This window comes from Amblyomma americanum, chromosome 10 (genome assembly GCF_052857255.1).
Source record: "Amblyomma americanum isolate KBUSLIRL-KWMA chromosome 10, ASM5285725v1, whole genome shotgun sequence".
Classification (NCBI taxonomy): Eukaryota; Metazoa; Arthropoda; class Arachnida; order Ixodida; family Ixodidae; genus Amblyomma; species Amblyomma americanum.
Window position 1 is genome coordinate 28043761 of NC_135506.1, and position 17838 is coordinate 28061598.

At 47.6% G+C, this 17838-nt stretch overlaps 2 protein-coding genes across 2 annotated transcripts in view; both read right to left on the reverse strand.

Moving 5' to 3' along the window:
• The window catches only part of LOC144108096 (calcium-activated chloride channel regulator 3A-1-like), a 181069-nt gene that overhangs the window by 122928 nt on the left and 40303 nt on the right, over positions 1–17838 (reverse strand). The window lies entirely within an intron of this gene.
• Positions 1912–17470, reverse strand: LOC144108097 (uncharacterized). The gene is made up of 3 exons (XM_077641378.1): positions 17303–17470; positions 3866–4189; positions 1912–2480 (listed from the first exon to the last, which is right to left on the reverse strand). Exons 1-3 carry the CDS (start codon positions 17397–17399, stop codon positions 1912–1914), a joined length of 990 nt encoding a protein of 329 aa, XP_077497504.1. The 5' UTR covers positions 17400–17470.

Consider the following 17838-nt stretch of genomic DNA (forward strand, 5'->3'; position numbering starts at 1 on the left):
CACGCCAGGTGGGCATTCAGTGTCGCATAATGCTCACATGGATATGGTCTTTACCGCAGCGGAGGTCAGAGCTGCTCCTAATCAAATTAACACCACCTCAGCAGCCGGGGATGAACGCATCACCAATAAGATGTTGCGAAATTAGAGGACAAGTTAGTAGGGGTCCTTACGAACCTCCTCAACAGATACTGGACAGAGGGCAGCATCCCCGACGAATGGAAGCACGCTAAAATCATTCTCATTCCTCAACCGGGAAAAGGACTCGACATTGGGAACAACCACCTAATTTCACTAACATCGTGTCTAAGAAAAGCAATGAAGCACATTAGCTTAAACGGGCTCCAAATGCACGCCGACACGGAATACACGTTTCCCTTGTCCATGATTAGGTTTCGAGCAGGTGTCTCGACTGAGGAAAACATGTGGCAGGTACACGGCAAGACGTTCTAGATCTAAATCGCATAAGAGCCACGCGTGCAATCGTCGGACTCGATGTGAGTAAGGCGTTTGACAATGTATCACACATTTCCATCCTCTCACACGTGTCACTGACGAACGTAGACTAACGAACATACGACTACATCGCCACCTTTCTCAGCGAGGACACGGCTACGCTGAATTCCGGGGACAAAAGTAGCGATGAAATTACACTAGCCACCAGAGGAACCACGCAAGGCGCTGCACTTCCCCATTTTCTCTACAACATTACTATAAGTAGCCTCCCGCGTCTGTTAGACGCTATCCCAATATACATCATTCTATATACGCCGACGACGTCACCATATGGACCGACTCCGGATCCGGTGGAGAGATTGCCTAGTCATTGCAACTAGCCATCGGCACGGTACACTTTTTCGTGCAGGGAACGGCCTTGCCTGCTCGTCGGATAAATCGGAACTCTTAGTATTCAGGAACAAACAACCCTCTCTGGCAGCACCCTCGGTACCCCATCAAGTTGCACACTGACAACCATCCAATACCTCCCGTAGCCACGATCAGGGTGCCTGGCATTTTGATTGAGAATAATACAACACGGAAGCGATCCGCCGGCTACGCGTCACGGCGCACCAGTTAGGCAGGCTGGTGAGGCGCATTGCCACCCGTTGCAGGGGCATTAAAGAATACGACCTATGCAGGTTCATGGAATCATTCATGATAAGTCAAAAAATGCGCCTACCCGTTTTATCATCTGCATCACAAGGACGGAGATGAACATAATAGCATTATTAGAACAGCATACAAATCGCCCCATAGTCTGCCGGCATACAGCAACTCAGATCTACTGATGCAGTTTGAAATTTTTAACACGCCCTCTGAGCTAATCGAAACCCGTAAGACGCCAAAATTGACCCGCTTGTCACGCATTGTTGCGAGACGCGTAATTCTCGACAAACTCCACATCCACACCGTAAATGAAGTATGTGCATCATCACATTTTCAGCTCGACATTACTGCTAGACTATTTGTTAACCTAGTACCCAAGAACATGTTGCCGAAGGCGCTTGAGAAGCAGTAAGAGAACGAACCACGAGCAGTGCACGTCGATGCAGCTCAACACGTCAAAGGCGGAACATACGTGGCCACCCTGGACTTGCCCCATCCTTAGCTAATCCCTTCATTTTGTGGCCCTGGTTAACGCCACCACCTTCAAATTTGAACAGCGCAATAAAACAACGGAACACAACGAACACGCTAGCTCTATACGCGTCGGAGAAGAAGTAGCTATAGCATTGGCCATCGCGGATCCCCGCACCAAAACTATTTTAAGCGATTCTAAGAGCGCCAATCAAAATTTCGCCAAAACTCGGTGAGCGCGCTGGCAATGCGAATTGTGCGCAACTGAACTCTCGATCACAACATTCATCTCGTACGCAATAGATTTTTTATATTTACTTATTTTTAAAGGAAATTCTAAGACTCCTCCTCTTCCTCGCGCTTCAGTATCACCGACACTGCGACTGCGATGACGATCACGATCGCCGCTGCGATACAGGAAAGTCCAACCCAGAATAACGGGGACGCGACGAAATCCGACTCCCGAATACTTTCCTTTGCTGCATCCTCAGCTTGCGTTGTCACGACAGGTTGCGTTGTCACGACAGCTTGCGTTGTCGTGACCTTTGAGGTCGGGGCCCTTGTCGCTGTGGCTTTCGTGGTGGCAGCTACTGTAGTTGTATCAAGCGGAGGGCCGCAGTCCACAGGCGGAGGGCCGCAGTCCGCTGGTACCAAGTTTGAAGTGCTGGTTAGCCCATCACTGTTAGATACTTGAACTGCCAGCCAAAAGTGCCAGTACAATGGGTTATCTGGCTCACACAAGCAGAAGGTGAGGGGCATTGACAGAGTGACGTTGTGCTGGGCACCCGATGGTTTTGGGTCCAGGTTGCCTTCGACGACATTGGCTTCCGTGATCTCAGCCTGGTTTTCAAAGTCGTTCTGTAGGTCTTGGTAGGATGCGGCGGCTCGAATAACCGCGGCAGAAACTGGGAAAAAATAACGCCATTGAGGGGGAATCAGGTAACCATCCTTTGTAACGTCGTCCTAAGCTGTGCCAACTATTTGCGCTGATATTCTTTAGTTTCCCTCACCAAGTTCATGTGACCGTTCTGGAGGTATATGTGTTGCACGACGGAACATTAAAAGGGGTCGATCGTGTTCGGGATGCCACGGGCGTCTGCCTGACCCTCTATAGTATCAAGTAGTAGTGATGGGCAAAGACGTGAGCTAACTAAAAACCCACAAATAAAGTAAAAGACCACAATGAGGAAGTGTTAAGGGGTAAGTATCTTTAATTAGCACACTGGTAGGTGGTAACTATTGGCTTTATTTCAGTTGCACGCAATGGTCGTAAATTCCGCCCTCGTTTACGTTCGCACATTTTCCAGCGATAAGTCTGTTCTGATGGGTGCAAATAGTTGCGAAGCTATAATTCTCTCCGCTGTGCTAGCAGTTTTTCCCGCCATGTCTGTTATAGTCTAAAGGTTCAATTCAATTAAGTTAACTTACTTTCCTACATGTATATACAAAAAGTGTGAAATTCCTAGGGAACCTTTTCGTTACCTCTGGATTTTCCTTGCGCTTTTTATTCAAGAATGATTGATGTAAAAACGGTCTGCAAACTTAATATTAATAAATACCTACAGCAATACTGTGAAGCTGTCGGGGCCAGTTGCTGTATGTCTTCGTTATAATGTCGACAACGCAAGGCGCAGTACATCAAGAGCCATTTCCACCCCATAACTGCACACATATGCGCCTGTTTGACATGGCAGCTGACCAGCTCAGGGGAAACTTGTCTTTATTCGTAAATTACACGTGACATTTGGGATTCACTATGATATTCATGTCTGTAGGTTTATATGAGACGGTTCTCTGCCGACCCCGGAAGGCAACCACCGGTTCTGAAAGCTTCTTTAAATGTTTTTACGTTTTCCACAGCACTACTGAATATTCGTACTGTGGAGGCAGCGGATAGCAATACTGTGGATAAAGCGGTGTGTGTGTTAGCCTCAGTTATGTAAAATGCACCATCAGATTTATTTAAAGAAATACAATTGCATTTATGTAACATGTTTCTAGGCGCATAGAAATATTCAGCATCATGCAGAACGCGTGGGATGAAACTCGATTTTATGGAGCAATCATGAATGCTACGGCAACATAGCGCGAACTGTGCCACGACAATAAAATCTTTACAAATGCTCCCCTCAGTCTTTCATCTGATGTAGTCACGCCTTCGATGAGACTGTCCCATAAATCGTTGCCAACTTGCGCAGTTTTTCATCCTTGAATACTGCACCTAATAAGTGGATTAAGCGCCTGTAAGCCCCGAACACATAACAAAACATGTCTGTTATTTAGTGCTTACCCTTTCCATACGACAAGCGAGCTCCAGGCCACGTCCAAGTTAGCTGCACCAGGAGAGTGTTTTTCTTTCCCGGAGTCGTGTCCACATCAATGGACCAGATCGTTCCGGGTGGGACGTGGTTTATGGTAATATTTTTCGTGACATTAAAACTACCACAGTCGGCGACTCTCCGGTAATCTTCTATAGTCTCCGCGGCTGTGCCGGTGGTGTGGTCGGTGGTGTCGTCGGAGGGGTCGTCGATAATCTCGAACATATAGATCGGGTACCCGGTCGCCAGTTCGGGAAAATCGGACGGTGGTTCGAAGCTGGTTCCCGGGGCTGCTCCTGCGTGAGTCGCAGTTGGAAAAGGGGCATAAGAAGAACGAAGAGGAGATCTCAGACGACAAATGAGTTCGCAAGCTGATTACAAAAATTATAAGGACGATGCGCTCCTGCCTTTAGACCGAGCCACGCAACTTGGGCGACAACTTCCACCATTTTTTCAACTGTGCTCTGTAGGTGTTTTGAGTCTCCGGTATATAGATTTAAAGAAATTGAGAGATACGTGTATGCGCGTACAGTTATAAAGCTCTCTGTTCTCCACACCAATGCCGGACTCATAAGCAGACGGTTTTTACACCAGGAAGACAACGCCGTGAGTGGCGGCTGATGACCACAGTCTGTCGCACGCAGCACAGCTCACAGCACCGCCGCCAGCGGAGAGGAGCGTGGCGCTACTGCCAGGGGAAAGCCGACAAACCCCCTCCCCCTGCCAGGCCGCTGTACGATCGCTTTTTTTCCGCATGCGCCCGCGTCGTTGCGGCAGTGCGCAAAGGCTGCGGAAGGGCCGGACCATAGTCGAACAATGGGGCGCATGAACGCATCCGCCTGTGCGCACGAAGTTCATCAACTTCAACTTTTTGCCGAGAAACGCATAATACTGGGCGCATGTAACTATGATGAGTGTTGTCAGCGACTTCGAGCTTCACAGTGTGCTACAGCGGCAAGCGGCAGTTTCCCCCAAGTTGTTTTGTCGCCGTCTACACTGCGTTGACCGAGCGGCCTTCAAACCTACGCTGTCTACGCAAGACGTATACCGTGCCGGTGTCGCGAAGTGCTTATTTGGAACCGTTTGTTATAGCTACAAGTGTTCTTTATTCACATGAGGATCTTAACGAATAGCGGCGATAAGCAGCTCCCCAGGGTGAATTTCCTTCACAGCGCAGTGACAAGTGTCAATGTAGTGAAAGTGATTGCAGACGGAACGAGTGATTTTGAGTCAGTGATATCGACTGCAAGTATAATTGCGTTAGAAAAGCTTACCACGCACGCCTTGTTATCTGAATGCTGAAATAAACTTACAGCTGTACAGCAGGTCGTAGTTCGGGTGCACGCATATGTCCCGAGTTTGAGAGCAGCCGTGAGTGCGACACGACTAAATGAACTTCGTGCTATGCAGCGAGTCGCATTCGTTGCAGTGGTTAAGTGATCGCTAGCACAAGTCGCTGTGCTACAACGTAGCCATCATCGATATCTAACGTAGTTCGTGTGTACTGTGTTTTGACAACCGCCGTGAGTGTGACGAGACCATTCTGAAACTTGTGTTTTGCGTATGCGAAACGACCTCGCCTGCACGGTCGTTGGGCGGTTTTCTGCCAGGACTAACAAAGTGTCGCCGAAATTATCCGGCATTGTGCTCCATAAAATGCAATTTGAAACTATGACGCCGCGTTACGATGGTATGCCGGAGGCACTGTGAAAGCTGTGTGAAAACACCGGTGTGCAGGCTCACTCTCACATTTGTGGTGTCCTTTTTAACTTCCTGTCGGCTGAGCAGGCCCATATCTGCAATAATTAGTGTTAAGCTTGGGTTGTAACATGTTATCACCAGATCGGGAACGTTGATGAAGGAACAAAAACCATTGTCGCAACTTATTCACCGTTGTTTGGCAATGCAGAAGTCTCTAATACGGGCCCACTGGCGACGCTCTTTCTCATGAGAATTTCATTTTATCTGATGCAAAAAAAGAAAAAAAGACCAGAGCAGATGCTTACGCTTCTCAAAGCAAGCAAACCATAGCCTATAAAATTGTGCCGTATTAATATAGTCACCGACAAAGGTAGCAGGAATCGGGAAACACAGCCCTTTACTGGAGCGCGGCTTTGTCTCATTCGAGACAAAGACGACGTTTGGGCAAGCGCTGGGAGACAGGTTCGGCCACCAGGTTCGGCCACTCCACTCGACTGTGACGAAGTTGCTGGCTCTCGGAGGGATTGTTTATGTGGTCGTCACATACGCGCAAGATTACCCTGCTAGGTTCGGTGTTGGCGTCAACGGCTCGCTGGGCGGAAAAAGATACTATGAGCTCCCGAAGGTCGATGACCGCACCATACTCTTGAAGGAAATTCATGCCCAGAATGAGATCTTTAGAACAGTCACATAATTCGGCAAAAGTGCCAGTGAAAGTAAGACTGGGGATCTGGATGCGGCTGGTGCACACACCGATCGGCGTCACTACATGGCCACTGGTGGTGCGGATCACGGCTCCACACCAAAGAGTCAGAGCCTTGCGGAGAGTCGTGGCGAGCTACCTGCTCATCACAGAAAAATCAGCTCCGGTATCGACGAGTTCGGTCACTACATGACTGTCGGCGGTTACTAAAATTTCAGCAGAAACTAATCGCTTGCAGCACGTCGGTGCGGTCGTCGAATCGGGTCGTCGCCGCTCGGGCCTTCGCATCAAATCTTCGGGTGGAGGCTATTGACACTGTGTAGTGGCGGCGGCCCTACCCCCGGAGGACGCCGTCTTCAGTTTTCTCGGTGAGGGCACGTGCCTCTGAACTGACCAGAGGATGAGGGCAGACCGGGAGAAGCAAAGCGCCCCGGGAATGGCGATCGCGATTGGCGCCGCTGTGAGGTCGGGGGCAGCACCGGAACGGCCAGGTACTCCTCTATGTACACTTTCTGGTACACTTCTTAAATCATATCTTAATCATCGCAAGCTGTGTGTTGTAATTAATGAATGGCGTTCTAGTGTACTGAATATTACAGCAGGGGTACCACAGGGCAGCGTATTGGGACCGATACTATTTAACATCTATAAAAATGATATAAGAAATATTAGCAGACATGCATATTTCTTTATATATGCAGATGACACTAGCCTTTTCTTCCAGTCGAATGACTTAACGATTTAAAGATTTCCATAAATACAACACTAATGAAATTGCTTCAGTGGACTAAAGAAAACGGTGTAGAAATCAGTACTAGCAAAACAAAAGCTCTGTTATTTGCGCCTGCGCAAAAAATTTAGGGACTTCAACATGCAGCTTGGATCAGAAGAAATAAAACTAGCAAGTGAAGTTAACAGCTTAGAGGTAATCTTTAATCAAATCTTAAGTTGGAATACGCACGTGGACCATGTGGCAGGAAAGCTAGCGAAAGCTACGGGTTTGCTTTCTCGCTTCCGGCACATGCTTCCAGTGAAAATTAAACTTATGCTTTATAATTCTTTGTTTCTCGCCCATATCAATTATTGTAGCCTTATCTGGGCTGACACAAGCCAACGCAACATAAACAAATTGCGCCTGCTGCAGAAGAAAGCCATTCGTCACGTAGCAAATGCTCCCTATGATGCCATACACAAGTACTATTTTCCTCCTTTAATGTGCTTCCTTTACAGCGTGTCCACCAATTTAACCTCATTATGAAATACAAAGAAGCCATAAAAGATGACAGCGTCACTTTTATAAAGCTCTGTAATCTCAGGAAAAATCCAGAAGCACCCTATCCCATTAGAAAAAGAGAATTCTGGTCAATTCCCGTTTCACGCACAAATTATGGCCTACAAAGACTACAGTACCACATACCGAAGTACCTTAATCTATTGGAAGCAAATATTATTCACATATGTAACATCTCAAAGAAAAAATGGAAAGAATACCTCATACCACAAAGCATGTAACTCTACTATTTTTTTTATGATTCCGGAGTGGCAAGGACTGTTTTTGACACAAATTTGCATTTGAATGTTCTATCCTTTTTATGTGTTCTGTCGTATTGTTGTTGTTAATCTGACCTGTAAATGACTTTTGCGATGTTGTGTTTGAGCGCGTGTATGATTATGGCGTTATTTATGTTTTGTACATAAGTGCCTGTTGTCTGCTACCCATGCCAAGACCGGGGCAGGAACCCCATCAAACTACTAGGATAGTAGCTTTTTGTTCCTGTCCCAGTGTTTTTTTCCTGGCTTATTATGGAAAAAAATGCTGAATAAAAGGATTTGATTTGATTTGATATGTCCTGCGGCCTTTCACCCTAGCGCGGCCGAGGCGCGTGAGGTGGGAATCCTCTAAACCCCTCCGTTGGTACGGGAAATTCCCCAGATTATGGCCGGGCTCCCCCGAAGTGGTAGCAGAGCGGGCGATTGTTGGACGTTCGCCAAACGTGCGCTTTGCTGAAAGGAGGGCACAGGTCCTGCTGCTGCTCGACGTTACGCAGGTAACGACGGGGTGGTCGTGGTCCGGCAACATGGCGAAACGGTTACGGCTCGGGACATATCGGCGCAGGGCATCGCTGTAAGACATGACGTGCGGCTCCGATAGTGGTACATGTGGTGGCTGCGCCCCTCGCCGGATTTCGTCACGGAGGACAGCGCCTTTAGAAGGTATGCTTACCGACGGAGCATCCAAGTGGAGGTTTCGCCGTTCTTCGCGGACAATGCTCCGCACAAGCTCTCGAAGCGCCTCATCCCTGGGGACTGGCAAGGACCTGCTATATTTGCTTCACGGCCGTATTGGGCACTCTGTTCCCGCAATGAACGTTCCATGCCAGTAGCTTCCTTGGCAAAGGCGGTGACAGTTCTCGAAGGGTCGCGCATGAGGCCAGCAAACAGCTGTCCTTTACACCTGGCATAAGGTGCCGTACCTTTGTAGTTTCGGGCATCGCCGGGACGGCCGGTCTGAAGGGGAGGGTCATGTACTCAATAAACATGGCCACGCTCTGGTTGGACTGCTGTGAACTGGAGAAAACTGCAATTTCAGCATTTTCCTTTCGCTCACTCGAGCTGGATGTGGCGAGCAACTCACGGCGAAAAGCTGCCCATTTGAAGAACGACGCCTCGAACCACGTTTTCGCGGAGGCTTGCAGTGCGAAATACACATTCATCAGCTTCCTCTCGTCGTCCCTTTGGTTGAATGCAGCAACATGGTCAAAACTGGCCAACCAACCTTCAACATCCTGGAACCGGTCGTCATGGAAGGATGGTGGCGACAGGGGTGCGAGAAAGACGAACGGCGGGGCACTGCCGGAGTACTGACCTGTCTGGGTGCCAGTGGTGGAAGTCATAGCTCGTATAGGCCTTGTCCGTGGCTGAGGCCTCGCAGGCGATGTCTCGCTGTGTGGACAGGTGTGGCCTCCGCGCGTCGGGGAGAAGCGTTAACGATATCGTCGAGGTCAGCCTACGTAGGATAGCACCCAGCACCTCCACCTAATGTCACCGACAAAGGTAGCAGAAAGCGGGAAGCAGAGCCGTTTACTATGGCGAGGCTTTGCCGAACAGCCGCGCTCATTCGAGACAAAGAAGAGGCTAGGCTACGGGCTTTGAGACAGGTTAGTCCACCAAATGGCGGTGGCAGAGTGTCAGCAGTGTAGCAGTACGAACACTTTGGTTCTGGATCAGAACTGTACGTACAGAGTTTTCCGTAATAGCGAGCAGAGTTTAAAAATTAAAAGCATTTTCAGTAAACTGCTGTGATTACAATGTGTGTTTTGCTTAGCAGCATGGAGTCAAGTTGGATTTTAGACAGATGGTTGCAATATTAAGTGCATTATCATGGTTGCCATGGCTATTAGTAAAGTGCAGTGATCTTGAAGTGCTCCTTGAGCCATGAAAATTGGGATAGAGACTGTACTCTTTGAATCAGCACCTGATTCCATATTTATTGTTGCTTTCATTACGCTGCTGTCGCCGAGGTGCTCTACAACTTGGCTTTATTGGTGTCGAGCTGTTGTTAGCCAGCGTTTCCTAAGTAAGCAGTACCAGCTTGTGTAAGACATTCTCGAAGCCTTTAGAAGGATATGTCATCAATGCACATGCACACATGCATATTCTGCGTTCATTTACCTGTGACTACCGGCAATTTACATTATTTGTCTGCTGGATGAAGGCGGTGGTCCGCCGATGAGAATGTAATTGTCAGAAATGCAAAACGCTTTCTAGATTTCCTATGCCTTCTTTCAATTGCCGCATTTCTAAATTTGTTTGCTTGAATGTATATGCTTGATATGCGCTATTGCACTGTGGTTGGCCCTGCAACGCTGACGTTGTGCCGTTTCTGAAAGTCCTACAGTGTCGGTGCAGCCATCGAGCTATCGAGGCTGTAACCACATTTAGTTTCAACCCATTTTCTTACTGCTTGATTCTTGTTTGGAGATTCTCTGCTTTGCACATGCCGAGTTCTCCCCGTGCCCGAGACGCTTTAATTGGAGTAGATTTTTTTTTCTTTGTGCCGTGCGCTGTGTTAAAAAAACATCAAATTAGTATTGCAATTAAACATCTGTGAGATTATAACAAAAACGTTATACAGCTAGCGAGCGGCTTAATTATTTATTTGTGCAGTGAACAAAAGTGCGCCAGAAAATGAGTCGCCGAGCCTTTCAGTGCCAATGATTTTGACACTAGGAAGAAAAGTGCTTTGTCAGTCAGAAAGTGCAAGCGGAGAGAGTTGGCTTGCATGGCAGTTCAAGGTTTAACGAAAACTGCAGGCTCTGCTACAAGTGGTATCAGAGCAATTCCAGGGTGCAACAGCCATATTATTGAGTCTATTTGTCGCCACTTCTAACAGTCCTTGCACTCTGTTGTATTATCTGATTACCACAGTCCAGACGTTCGCAATGATGTCCATATTACACGACAAAAATATGCGAGTCCCAGTGGGCTTTGTGCATTCAAACCCTGTCAGTTTTCCTAACAGAATGCTTCCATGTTAAGGCATGCATGCTATGATAAAGTTTCATCCCCAGAAAAACTGTCCATAATTCAAGCCATCATATTACAGGGTGGATACTAACGAGGCAAGGCTGCCTACAGCAGAATGTGGAATTTTTTTTAGTTCTGATAATTTATCAAGCAACAAATCATAGCGCCATTTCTATGATTATCATGGGTTCCTAAGCGTGACAAACACTGTGTACTAGTATCACACTGCTAAATTGTTGTGGCCAATAAAATCGTTCTTTCGAAATCGGTACGCTTTTTGAAAAGCATTCCCGCGATAGCCAACTTTTCGTTCTTCGTGACATACACTTGCACCTTAGTTCCTTTCAGAAAAAATGCGACAAAATCCTTTATAAAATAATGCCTTGCATCGTATTATTCTGAGCGGGATTTAAGTGATCATAGCCGGCCAACAGCAGTTGGTCAATGCAAACGCTTTCTCAGCCTGCCTTTGTTTTTTCGTAATCTCGGGCAACTCCAATGGTATTGTACTTGGCCCTTCACTTTTTCTTACATTCAATAATTGCCTTCCTTTCACTGTTTCATTTAACTAGTCTTCATTGATTGCTATATGGTCAGCCATCCCACTATCAATATCAACATTCCTACCCTCCGGAATAACCGTCTGCGTGCTTGAGAATGGCCTATTTGCCAATGTTGATAGGACTGCATTAATAGTTTTTATACTGTCAGCCATAGGCGTCTCCATTACGAGCTGATATGTGTCAGTGTTTCCTTCGTACTTGTATAGTACTATGTTTACGCATGTGGTTACCATGTACGTCGAAGATAATAATAATAATAATAATTTGTTTTTTGGCAAAGGAAATGGCGCAGTATCTGTCTCATATATCGTTGGACACCTGAACCGCACCGTAAGGGAGGGGATAAAGGAGGGAGTGAAATAAGAAAGCAAGAAGAGGTGCCGTAGTGGAGGGCTCCGGAATAAATTCGACCACCTGGGGATCTTTTAACGTGCACTGACATCACACAGCACACGGGTGCCTTAGCGTTTTTCCTCCAGACATGACGCGGCTTTTCCGACGAGCTGACCCAGCCATGTTGAAGCCAAAAAGCTGCGCCACCTAATGTGCGGTGTTAAAGAAAATCTTTTTGCCGGCCTCGTGCGCAGTACTCCAAGCACTGTTGTCTAGATTCTAGCGGAGGCAGTCACGATGGAGCAGGTCCTCCGGCAGCGTTCCACCGCGTACGACCGGCCAGCCTTTGCTGGTTCTGCTACTGAGTCCCTCACGGCTTTCAACAACAATACCGAGTTTCTCCGTGACTTGATCCGTGCTTTTTTCTGTGAGGAGCTAGAGAAGATTTGTGGTAAGTCGCAGCCAGCGGCCAGCTCCTTTATGAGCGTTATCCGCGAAGAGGTGCAGCAAGATATCAGGTCTCCTTTACTACGCGCCGAACCACAGCCAATCCAGACAGACTACTGCCGCCCGACATTCGCTGAATCTCTGCGAAGCCCTGCCCAAATCCACCGGCATTTACACCGCCCAAGAAGACAGACTACTGCCACATGACCTGCGCTGACGCTCTGCGACGCCCTGCCCTAAATCCAGCGCCAGTTAATTTTTAACATTGCGACGTCTTGGTATCCTCTGTGCAGCCAGGGCAGCACCGCATCCCGAGTGATCGAGAATCCCTGCGCAGAGCGGACGTCTGGCGTGGCCCTGAGCGCCGGCGTTTGTGCTTCCACTGCTGGGTGCCCGGTCACCTGTACCGCCGGTGCCATATCTAGAGCTTGGCCTGCAGGCTTTTTGCTCCGATACTCCCAAGCCCCGGTTTGGCAAAAAGCCTCATGGAGTTGAAGAGTACCTGACCCAGCAACCTCAGTGGTCCATGGCGCGCCGTCAGCCCCGATCGCCGTCCCCTCGCCGTCCATCGTTTTCACCGAATTTGCAGAACTCCTCGCGAGCGACGGCGGACCGCTCGCCCAGCCCTCGCCTGGAAAACTGAGGACAGCGCCCTCCGGAGGCGTGGTCGCTGGATATCGACGCTGTGAAAACCCCGTGACGATGCAGACGACGCAGACATCCGATGATAGAGCTTTGACGATGTCGACGACAGCAGCTGAACTTAAGGACCGCTTTTCCTTCGACATACCTGTGCTTCTCGATGGTCACAGCATTAGCACGTTGGTGGACACAGGAGCGTAGTTTTCAATTATCAGTGGCAAATTGGCAGCGCTTCTAAAGAAAGTTACAACCCCTTGCTCCGGTGTGCAGATCCAGACGACGGGGGGCCACTTGGGCAGTGCACGGCTAGAGTCCAGATCAGCGACTCGACGTTCATAGTTAGCTGCCTGGTTCTCCGCGACTGTTCTCGTCACCTGATTTTGGGCGTAGATTTTCTCCGTGAAATTGGTGCTATTATTGACCTGCGGCACAGAACTGTTACGTTTTCTATAGCGAAAGCCGAAGACACTTCCGACGTTTGTCAACGCAGCTCCGCCCTTCTCAGCGCACGAACCCCGCTGAGTGTAAGTGATGTGTGCCGCCTCCTGGAGTTGTGCCCATCAAACACATACTTGTCGTCAAGCGGGGAATTATACCGACAAGTGAAAGGAACACCAGTGGGAGCATCCATATCTGTCGTCACGGCCAATTTAACTATGGAACAGATCGAACAACTAGCCCTCAACTCATTCTACCAGAAACCCAAGATTTTCCTCAGGTATGTCGATGACTGCTTCGCCTTCATCAAAAGATCTCAGATTCAAAATTTCCTTCGCCATTAAAACTCCGTAGAACCTGGCATTCAGTCCACGCTAGAGGTGGAACAAGAAAACTACCTGCCGTTTTTGGACGTCCTCGTGTCCCGAAACCACAGTACCCTTCAATTCTCTGTATACCGCAAACCAACTCACTCAGGCCGGTATATCCAATTCTATTCGAACCATCCGACAGTCCTTAAGGCATCAGTGGTGAAGGCGATTTCAGAAGAGTTGAGACACACTGCAGCACAGAACGTGACAGAAAAAAAGAACAACGCACGATATTCAAAGAACTCATCAGGAACGGCTGCCCAAAAGACTTTATTTAAAAAACAATTCTACGTCAAAATCACAACATTCGCTAAAAAATCAACGCACAAAGACCAGCGCCACCACCAAAATACGTCACTATACCTTATGTCGGAGGTGTCAGCGAAACCATCGCCCGAATCCTGAAAAAAGCGGGCCTCCAGGTAGCGCACAAGCCCACAAACACTCTTGCGCTTTGCCTACCTGTTCCCAAAGAGTGGACGCCGAGAGAAAGCGCCCAAGGCATTGTCTACAAAATTCCATGCGCCGACTGCGACGCAAGCTACATCGGCGAAACCAAAAATTTCAAAGAAAGAATTCGGCAACATAAGAACGACATCCGCAAATTCGTAAGAGAGCGCAATTCAGTAGCCGAACATTCCGAGGACGGCGACCATAGAATCAACTTCGAAGACACCCGCATCCTCCGAACCGAAACAAATTACCACAAAAGGCACCTTCTGGAATCCTGGCACATACAAACCACCCCAAACAACTTCAACAGCACTAAAGGAAACCTGCCTACAGTATATGCCCAGGGACTTCACTCTTCAACGCAACGAAAAAAAGTCGCCAATCACTACCTCTATGCAGTGCACCAGCGTGACTAACAGCCTAAATCCCCCTCCCCCACGCCTTTCGCTTCACAGCTGTCCTTCCTTTGACCCCCTCCTCCCCTCCATACTTAAATGGCACTAGCTGCTGCCCTCAGTCACCCCTGGTGAAGGAGCCGAGTTGGCTTCGAAACGTTGGGCTAAATTTAAAATGTTTCGTTGGGGATGTACAGTTTATTAAGTCTTCAAACCCAACCAGACAGGCAAATCTGTCAAAATGTTTAGTTCTTAAACCACTTTAACTGGAACCAAACAGTCCAAGTTAGAAATTTTCACCAGGCCATTTGATTTATGACACTTTTCAGAAGTGGTCTCCCTCAAAAGGTAAAACTTGTCTTATTATGCACTGTTTCACTAACATTTGAACTACTGTATGTCCATTAATGTAGGGCGCCTCTACACACATAACTCTAAAAACCAGCTGTTGTTGAAAGACGAGCTCTCAGATTTGTTTATGACCGGCCAAATAGACACTCCACTAAAAATTTGTTTTCCAGGAATAAGCTAATCATCGTTTAAAATATTCATGCTTATTGACTGCTGCGCAACTTTAAGATAGAGCAGCGAAAATGAACAGGCAATATATCGGACTTAGCCAACACTGAGCAATTTCATTGTATATTTCGAGCCGTTTACCACCTATGCTGGCTATTACCGCTCACGAAAACACACCACGGATCAAAATGGTTTCATTTCAACCTCCTTTCGTACTTAATAATACTATCTGATACAAATATAAGCAGAAAGCATTAGCTACACAAACCTCCTAGACTTCTTTATCCCGGCAATTTTCCTTCCTTAGAGTTTTCAAGATGCATGTGTAAACGTTCCAATGCAGTAATACCCTCTTGGGGGAAAGCTGGTGCATGTTTTTTTTTTCAAAATCATGCACCAACCATGCACCATCAAGCCGCAAGATGAGCTTCTACCGCACTAGGCGGATGTATGGTTGCTTGACCGCGGAACTTATCTCTGGTCCGTCAAGGGAACGATTTGCTCCAAGATATATTTCCCAAGCGTCTCACCCCAAAAGAGCTGAGCACCAGGCCGGAGGAAACCTTGCACTCAATAAGAAAACCCGTTGGTCCCCGGCGGCACGGCGGATAGAACCCAGCACCTGCCGAATGCGAGGTGGGTGCTCTACCACAAGACCATGCTAAGTGTTTTAGAAGCGTGGTTTCAGATGCCATTATTGTTGTTGTTTTGATGTATCTTTTCCTCAGCGAACAGTTTTCTGTTGCTTACGATCAAGTCAACTTTGCCTGTTTATTTTTTTTACATTCTTTTTTGAAATCGTGATAGAAGTGCGGTAGCATGGGATTGCTCATTTGCTGTGAAAGGAGTGGAAACATCGTCAGGCGTTAATTGCTTTTCCCTCCCCCTCCACCAACGTCCGGTAACGGAAATATAATTATTATTACAAAGAAGCTTAAATGTTTTACTGCCAGAGATTGAAACCAAGAATTGGAAAGCGTGTCTTCTTCTTATGCGGTCAGCATAATGCACACCTGATTTGCAGGACATACCTAAAGGAAGGCACTGGGACATTGAACTTCTTCGTGCTTTCTTCGTTCAGAAAACTTTGGTGGGAACCTCTACGCAATGTGCAGTGACGTTCTTCGACCTAAAGTCACTCATTTGCATTCGGAGAATTTTTGCGGTATGTGTTTCATGAAAGTGGAGTTTATGGCAAGTTCATGAATGCCATAGCAGCTGCGCCAGAATGGGTATTTGAGGGGCGCTGCAGGTACGTAAGCAAGAAGGCACGAATGCAACGAAATAATTGTTGCGGGTACGTAGGAATTTACGCCCTAATGCGACACATGGTTTATATCAGCGAAGTCGCAGTGGAGGGTAAAATAATAAATTATGCCACGTGGGGTTTTTTAACACGCCGTCACACCGCACAGTACACAGGCCTTTACGCATTTTGCCTCCTTCGAAATGCAGCCGCTTCGGCCGAGGTTCGATTTGGCCATCTTGGGATCAGAAGCCGAACACAAAAACCTCTGAGCCTCCGCGGTGCATTAAACCGGCCGAAGACATCGAACTCAAATTACCTGTTACAAAATTGTGCCTTCAAAAAAATTTCAGGAGCTGCATTAGTAACAGCCCATTTGGCAGTTGGCGATATCGCGGTATTATTCCACTTTGATTTTTACATGTGCACAGGTGCGTCATCGCAACCCAGGCACCCACTGCAACTGCGCACTCTTGCGCACACACCTACTACGTATGCGAAATACGACAGGTGAAATATGCGCCGCTGAAAGGCTGCATAATCGTCAGTGTACTGCGAATCAGGAATTGTGATTGAAAAGATTCCTGTTAATCAAATTCATTTATAAAACAGGGAAAATCAAACACGCCTCGACACTGGTCACGTTTGGACACCCCTGCCATTCGGCATGCTTACTAACGAAGACATGACCATCATAACGAGGCGAATTTAATCCAAATTATTTTGAATGTTCCCGCCACTCGACATACGCTCAATCAGCGACACTCCCCTGCTATTAATGTAACCAGCCTTTCGTCGACGTGGGGAATAAGGACTGAATATAGTTGAAGGAAAAGCGGCGTTACATTACCCCCCTCCCCCTTGTAGTCCCAATTTCACTCCCCCCCCCCCCCCCCAGCTTTGCATTCGAACATCACCAATATCGGCATTCGCTCGTAATTGCATTGTGCTCGCATGACGGCGATTCTCCATTGCCTTTACTCATAAGCGCGTTCTTTTTCTTATATTTATTGCGCTTGGTGGTTCTGCGATTGCCTGAGAGGTAAATGAGCCGAGTACATGGAAACTCACCCGTCGTCGCATGAAGAAATGACGTAGTGAGGAAGGAATCCCAGCCACTCAATGCGTAGGCCAGGCGAGTGGATTTCTGGTTAGAGACTTCCACCATGACGGTGTATCGTCCCTTCCCTATGAAGTCGACGAAGAAGCCGCCGTACCATCCATCATTTTTTTGATGATCGGGGTCTGGGAAAAAGTTCAGGAAAGGCACATGATGACAGAAAGCGAGAGAGCGGAAGGAAGTAGGATTGAAAGAAAGCGAGACAGTGGATGAAAAATGGAGGGAGAGAAAGCGAGAGAGTTGAAGAAAAAGAAGGCAGAGAGAGCAAAAGGGAAAGGAAAAAAAAGATGAGAGGCTGAAAGACACCAGCACAGGAAACACTAATGTAACACCCGTAACAGTGTGTTTTTAATGGATCAGAAGATTCACTGACCATGGTTACGTGAAACATCCGCGTCATGTGGTCCTCCAGCTTTCCATAATCAATTATCATTAGACTATTAACAGAAACGCTGAACATCAAAAGAATAAATTCAACAGTCCGACA

Excerpts from the sequence above, each read along its gene's own strand:
- LOC144108097 (XM_077641378.1), bottom strand. The coding sequence starts at position 17,399 with ATGGTGGAAGTCTCTAACCAGAAATCCACTCGCCTGGCCTACGCATTG. Across the intron at positions 4,190-17,302 it reads ATTTCTTCATGCGACGACGG|GAGCAGCCCCGGGAACCAGC; the intron begins GTGAGTTTCCAT and ends CGACTCACGCAG. Across the intron at positions 2,481-3,865 it reads TCGCTTGTCGTATGGAAAGG|TTTCTGCCGCGGTTATTCGA; the intron begins GTAAGCACTAAA and ends ATTTTTTCCCAG.